Source organism: Chrysochloris asiatica, unplaced genomic scaffold (assembly GCF_000296735.1).
Source record: "Chrysochloris asiatica unplaced genomic scaffold, ChrAsi1.0 scaffold00096, whole genome shotgun sequence".
NCBI lineage: Eukaryota > Metazoa > Chordata > Mammalia > Afrosoricida > Chrysochloridae > Chrysochloris > Chrysochloris asiatica.
In genome coordinates, this window is record NW_006408614.1 from 5,857,060 (window position 1) to 5,864,494 (window position 7,435).

Consider the following 7,435-nt stretch of genomic DNA (forward strand, 5'->3'; position numbering starts at 1 on the left):
GGGCAGGCGTGGGAGCTGCCTTCAGGGAAGTGGCATGTAGGGGATAAAGGGCCAGGCTGCGGAAGCACATCCCTAACTCGCCTTCCTGCCCTCACCCCCAACTCACATTCCTCCCTCAGGGCATTACTTTATCTTTTCCTTTTAACAACAATCCACAAAACCTTGGGCCGCCTTTTCAGAGTTTGAGTCCACATGTTTTATTGTTTTTTAGATTATAAGTGGGGGAGATGTGTTCGTGATGCAGTGAAATTCCATTGCTCATTTTGCCTGATAGCTTTTCAGTAAATTTCAAAGATAAACAACTCTCCTTAGCTCCCACTTTCTGTTTATAAGATGAACTTATTTTCATTTCACTTGATTGTTAATAGTAAGGTGTCTTTCTCCCAGGTTCCTGGTTCCATGCATGCATGTGTATATAGGTACATGTGTACACACATGTGTGGGTACCCTAGAACACAAAATGTGCATTTGCATGCATGGGCATATGTACAGGTGCACACACATATGGACATCCGTGTGCACATTAGGTACACGTGTGTGTGTGCATGCACGCACACAGTGTACGGACATACCAGTGAATACTATGTACACATGTGCATTGTGCGTGTGCATGCACACACTAATGTACACCCATGTGCACACGATGTGCACATGCATATGTGTGTGCACATGCACATATGCACTTGTATGTGTGTGTGAGGATCTGGCCTTAGGAGAAAGTGGGGAAGGTAGCATAAGTGGCCAGGCCAGGGGGTCTCACAGGCTGAGCTGCCTACGACAGGTGGTCCTGTGTGTGGAGGATCTTTGGCAGGTTGGTTCTTCCTTGTTGAGGGCCCTTCGATATTTCCCCCTAAAAGTCTCACCGCTGTTCACTACCGCCCAGTGTGCTAAGGGTGTCTCTCAAGCTTTTGCTGTACACTGTGAATGCATTCTTTGGTGACTTATCAAGAGGGAAGCTTTAGTCATTTCCCCCTTTATTCTTTGATGCCAGAGAGATATTCCTTTGAAGGGGACCCTGGTGGGCAGACATCTGGGGCTCTGTTTCATGTGGATGAAGTCAAGAGTTCACAGATGTGTGTGGTCACTGTCCTATGTAGACCTGGACACCCAATTCAGTGGCTCCATGAGAAGCCACACCTAGCATCTCCTTTGACCTTATTTGTGGTCCTTTGACCTTATTTGTGGTCTTTTGACCTTATTTGTGGTCCTTTGACCTTAGTTGTAGTCCTTTGAACTTATTTGCCTCCTGGGCTCTTTTTCAATTTTTCTGGGCTGCGTGGATGTAGCAGCGTCAAAGCCAGGTGTCTGAGTGACCTGGTGGCTGTGGCTGCCGTGGAGCTGGCCTCTGACTCACGCTGACCTCATGCTCAAAGGAAGGAAACGAAGCACCACCCCCATCGCTGGTTGTGGATTGGACCGGGCCACTGTGATCCGTAGGGTTTTTTAGGAAGGAGAGCCAGACCTTTCTTCCTAGTGTGGAAACTCTACTGAAATCTGCCCAGCATCAGGGCAACATGAGCGATGGGTGGCTGGCTCCGTGGTCATTTAAAGATAAGATGCTTCCCACCACTTCCCCTGCGAGGCCATCTCCCTGCCCTGACCTCTGTTTTCATTCCACAGGTGACCTCTGAGCCCCCAGCCACCTAGACATTATTGTGACCTAGACCCTTCTGAATGCCCTCTCCTGCTTTTACCTACATTGCAATTGTCTGGGGATCATAGGGTAGAGGGCACAGGAGTGGACTGGCCAGGCAGCTGTGTCTGAACTGAGTCTGACAGACTGAGTGGATGTGGCTTGATGCTGGGGAAGGCAGCTTAGTTAGAGGAAGGAGGAAGTTCTAAGGTTCTTGTCAAGTCATCGCCCTCTTCTCCCTATTTAACAGGCTCTGGATCTATCCTGATTGCCCGAAACGTTCCTTCCTCTACACCAGGGTCTCTGAATGACAAACTAGCTACACTGAGGACATTCTTCATTATTTAACAGCATCCTGGGCCTTTAACTGTTAGATGACAGCGGGGGTCAGGAATTTAGGAATTATGCTATTCAAAGAAATTGGAAAGGATTTTTCAAATTTGTAGCTTATGGATCAGATAACAATTTGGTCTCAATTTAGTGATTTTTCTTGAATAATATTATCAGAGGATGACCACAATGAACAGAAACATTCTCAAAAGAAATGGTAAAGATGGAAGTTATCAGACTTGATGTAGACTACTGCCTATCTATTCAACCTTCTCCCACCTGCTCGTGTTAAGCTCCTCCTCATGAGTTTTCTATAAATGTCAACAACTGCAAAGTGCTGGCTACTAGCTGAAAGCTTAGTGGTTCAAACCCACCTGGCAGGTTTGCAGAAGAAAAGCCAGTTGATTTGTTTCTGTAAAATGTCAGCCCAGGAGACCCTATGGGGCAGTTCTACAACTCTGCCACACGGGGGCGCTGTGAGTCAGAATCAACTTGATGGCCTCCAACAACAACAACAATATTTAAAAAGCTATACAACTCTCTTCACTTACGGCCACTTAATTTTTAATTCCTTAGCGAAATAATTTTTGTTGGGATGACAGAAAACTGCTGAAATGAACGTTGTATACATGGCTGCAGATTGGAGGAATGATATTAATAATGGTCGTAACGAAGTCATTGTGGCCTGAATGCCGATGGAAGGTTTATATTTAATCTTCTAGTTTGCCAGACATGGCAGGATTTGGAAAAGGCATTTTAGATCATAGCTTTTTAGCACTAATCAGTGCCTGCTGTGCATGCCTGGTGCCAACATTTAATTGTAGTCAAGAGAATTTGAGAAAGAAAATGATCCATCCCTGCACCAGCAAGCTGCAAACAAAATCAATAGCGCTGCGCTGGCAAAGTTCTTCCATCGTTGTCTCCTTAATCTGCTCTCCTCTTTTGCAATTGCTTTTACTATTATTGCTCATTTAATGAGACTATGGTGTTCTAAGACAGATGGTGCCATTAGTTAAATCTGGAAGGCTCTAATGGAATTGAGTTCAAACCAGGTTAAAAGTAATAGAATTACAAATCTTCATGGCTATCACCTCATGGTACATTGCTTCTTGTACCTGTTAGGCACCAGAATTAGTGCAGGCTTCAAACAGGAAGGCTGGGGTTGACGTTCAGAGAGAACGTCATCTGCTCATTTACTTCACTGTTGATTTGCTCATTCATTTATTCAATCAGTCCTTCCATAGTTCATTGTATTTCCATCTGGGCACTGCACAATGACATGAACTGGACACACATAGTCCTTGCCTCATGGGGCTTATAGTTTACCAGGGGAGAAAGACAACATCAAGCAAAGGAACAAGAACATTGCACGTGCTAGGTAAGAAGGAAAGGAGACCTTGATGTGGAGGGGTTGAGGACATAGAAGTGGTCCAGAAACTTCTCTGAGGTGATGTTATAGAAGCGTTGTTGTTAAGTGCCATTAAGTTGGTTTCGATTCATAATGACCCTGTGTACAACAGAACACTGCTCAATCCTGCACCATTCTTACAATTATTATATTTGAGCCCATGTTGAAACCACTGTGCCAAACCCATTTTGTTGAGGGTCTTCCTCCTTTTCACTGTTCTTTCAAGCATGCTGTTCTTCTTCAGGGACTGGTCCCTCCTGAGAACATGTCCAAAGTACATGAGACAAAGTCTCAATAGTCTTACTTCCAAGAAGCATCCTGACTATACTTCTTCCCAGACAGATTTGTTTGTTCTTCTGGCAGCCCTTGGTATATTCAATATTCTTTGCCAACACTGTAATTCAAATGCATCAATTCTTCTTCAGTCTTCTTATTCATTGTCTAGCTCTTGCATGCATATGAGGCCAATGAAAGTACCATGGCTTGGGTCAGGAGCTCCTTAATCCTCAAAGTGACATCTTTGCTACTGAGCATTTAAAGAAGTCATTAGCAGCAGATTTGCCCAGCATGCTGCTTCCATTAATGTTATCGTGGATCCAAGTAAAATGAAATCCTTGACAACAGCAATGCTTTCTCCATTTATCATGATGTTGCTTATTGGTCCAGTTGTGAGAACCTTTGTTTTCTGTATGTTGAGATGTAATCCATCTGAAGGCTGGAGTCTTTGACTGTTAACAGCAAATGCTTCAAGTTCTCTTTGCTTTCAGCATGCAAGATTCTGTTATCTACACCTCACAGGTTGTTAGTGAGCCTTCCTCCAATCCTGATGTCACATTCTTTTCATATTGCCCAGCTTCCCAGATTATTTGCTAAACATGCAATCCTGAATTTTAAACTACACAGTGTCCCCTTGTTCTTCTCAAATAACTGCCTCTTGCTCCATGTACAGGTTCCATGTGAACACAAAGAAGTGTTCTGGAATTTCCATCCTTCGTGTGTTATCCTTAATTTGTTATGATCCACACAGGAAAATTTAGTAATTAGGGGACTGGAGCCACTAGCCACTGGGTCAAAAGTAGGTCAGACATTGTTACCCAAAGCAAGAGGAAGGAGGAAAAGGATCAGATGTTGGAGAGACTCAAAGGTGATTGAAATGCCCTTCAGGAAGTCCTGCTGTGTGCTGGACAGAAAAGAACTGTCCCATAGGGATTTCTAGGCTGAAATCTTTATGGGAGCAGGTCACCACATTTTTTTCCTATGGAGCCACTGGTGGGTTCAAACTGACAACGTTTTGGTTAGCAGTTGAGTCCTTAACTATTCCACTGCCAGGGCTCCTTGAAGTAAATGTAAGAAGTGCATTTCTTCTATAAAAGGCAATTTTAGGGTCACACCACTCATTTGTCTCGTTCTCTCCACAAGGGTCAAGGTTATATTTCTGAGGCTCCACACACCATCAGCATTAGGGCACTCTCATGGGTATTTACTGTTCCCTCTGTAGGTCTTCCTTGTTACAAAAATGAAATTCGCATTCCTGGATAATCATACTGTCCAACTGTTGATCTTTCACTCAACCACCACAACTCTGGGTCCAGCTGGAATCTGTTAGATGGCCAACCTTACCTAGAACCACTTTCCTCCCCTCACTTATTGCCAACCACAGCTATCCTTTTGGTTGTTTGGGTGGCACCAAACATCTTTACCCCGAGGTCTCTGCATATGGCAATCTTATTTTGATGCTGGACAAAACCTGAGCTCTCTGCCTGCTGCAGATGTGAGACCAAGAAGACACAGAGGCAGGCTTTCGGTTAGGGAGAAAGGGTCAGCTTTGACTGGAGTCACCAGAAAACAAAGAGACTGGAGGACAGGGGGAATCTTTCCCACTAACTGTCTCCCCGGGGCAGGGATTTGGGAGAGTGTTATAGGGGCTCAGTACTGAACAGGGACAAATCATCATTTATCAAAGACATGGAAACCTGTCATCAGGCAAGGGTGTGGGTACAAATCACAATAGTGAGACGATGACTAGTAAGTCTTTTTGTGTGATGTTTCCATCCTCAGTTAGTGTAGCTTCAGTAGCTGGGACTGCTATCTGGAGTCTGGATCTCTTCCTTCTAGGCTCATTGTGAAGGAACTGGCCTTACACAGAGGCATTTTACACATCTTTAAGTCTAGTTTTGGACTGCTTCTTCCCAGGTTCCTGATTTGAGGAGTGGGGTGGGGAAGGGAGGAGATACAAGCAAGGAAAACTGTTGGCTTAAAATAAAATGTCTTGCTGGGGCCTTTTTTTTTTTTTTTTTTTGCCTGAAGAAAGCATAACGATGTTTTAAAGGAGCAAACACTGTCTACACCAGTGTCCGTAAGCACAGGTCTTCCTTCTGTCTCCAAAATCAGCTCCTTTCCCTAGTTCAGGTTTCCACCTCAACACCTAATACACCATGTTATTATTAACTGCCCTTGAGTCGATTCCTACTCCTAACAATCTTGTATAGGATTTCCGATGCTGCAAGTTATTGCAGGAGTAGAAACCCTCATCTTTCTCCTGTGAAGCAACTGGTGGGCTTGAACCGTTGACCTTGAGGTTCACGGTCCACTGCGTATCCTACAGAGCCAGCACACTCCAAAATATACCATGTTGTTGTTGTTGTTGTTAAGTGTCATCGAGTCTGTTCTCACTCACAGTGACCCTGCAGAAGGTTTCCAAGGAGAAGCTGTTGGGGTTTGAACTGCCGACTTTGTGGTTTGCTGTCCAGAGCTGATCCTAGAGCGCCACACCAGGAGTCCTAAATGTACCATAGATCAGAAAAATAAACAACTCACTTACATCGTGGCTGTAACATATGGTTCTCAAACATCTCCTCCCACCCTTTAGATTGTCTCTTCACATTGGTGATAAAAGCCTTTGATGCACAAATGTTTATAATTTGAGTGAAGTCCAAGTTATCCATTTTTTCCTTGGTTGGTTAAGATTTCAGTGTCATTCTGTCATTTTCAGTGATTCACAAACTACTAGGGATCTTACAGTGCATGAGAACCATCCATATGTAAATACCTTATTACTTACTGTCCAGGTGAGCTACGACAATGTCCATTTGCAGGGAAGGGTGGCCATGTAGATGCTGTGCCAGTTTTTAATGACCTTTGTACTTGCTTGAAACGTGTAAAACGTGTATCTTAAATTCTCTTCTTTAGAGAAACTTCCAACAAGGTCTTGGAATAATGGCACAATTATCTTGCAATGTATTTTCATAAAAGGTCAACTGCAAGACCTTCAGCGTCAGGAGAGGACACTAAACAGGCCACAATTTCAAATTAATCATTTTGATGAACAAAAGACTGAAATTAAAGTAAAGAGAAATAAACAATGCACATGGCGTCCTCCAAACTTCCTGGTACCTTTGCCTGTAAGCTAATGCCACATGTTGAAATCTAAACTTCAAAAGTAGCCTCAAACTGGAACCTTTCCACAGGAAAAGTCAGACAGCAAATATTGACCCCAGGATCAATGATTTCTGATGAAGTTACAAACTGCTGCAGACCTAAGAACAGTTTGGTCACATTTGATAAAGACAACTGCTCTCAGGGGGACTTGTCACCCCCAACGCCCAGAGGGAGATTGAAAGAGCTGGACCCCCTACTCGGCATGAAATTGATTCTTCCCAGAATGGAGAAGGTGATGAAGCTATTGATTGTGCTTGTTCTTGGCACAGACACCTGGTCCTGCTCAGGTAAGAGTCTCAGTGGTGGGGCCACCTCTTCATTTAATGACCTGAAGCCTTCCTGGCCATGTGTCTCTGTGTCACTGAGGCCCCGTGGGCTTTGTGTCCAGGGTTCCCAGTATATGACTATGACCCGTCCTCCTTGAAGGAAGCCCTTGATGCATCTGTGGCAAAAGTGAATTCACAGGCCCTGAGTCCCTACCTGTTTCGGGCATTCAGAAGCACAGTCAAAAAGGTAAGTGTAGAAATGCAATCGTATCCTCTTTACCGCCTTCTGATGATATTTATTTATTTTTTAATATTGTCACTTTGTTGGAGACATTTAAAATGTTCAGTTTAAAAAGACAA

The 7,435-nt window shown here is 44.0% G+C and overlaps 1 protein-coding gene across 1 annotated transcript in view; it reads left to right on the plus strand.

Moving 5' to 3' along the window:
- The first annotated feature begins 7,026 nt into the window (after positions 1 to 7,026).
- The window catches only part of SPP2 (secreted phosphoprotein 2, 24kDa), a 15,087-nt gene continuing 14,678 nt past the window's right edge, over positions 7,027 to 7,435 (plus strand). The window contains exons 1-2 of the mRNA XM_006866814.1: positions 7,027 to 7,096; positions 7,198 to 7,322. Coding sequence (XP_006866876.1) covers positions 7,033 to 7,096; positions 7,198 to 7,322 — 189 coding nt within the window. The 5' untranslated portion in view covers positions 7,027 to 7,032. The remainder of the gene's footprint in view (positions 7,097 to 7,197; positions 7,323 to 7,435) is intronic.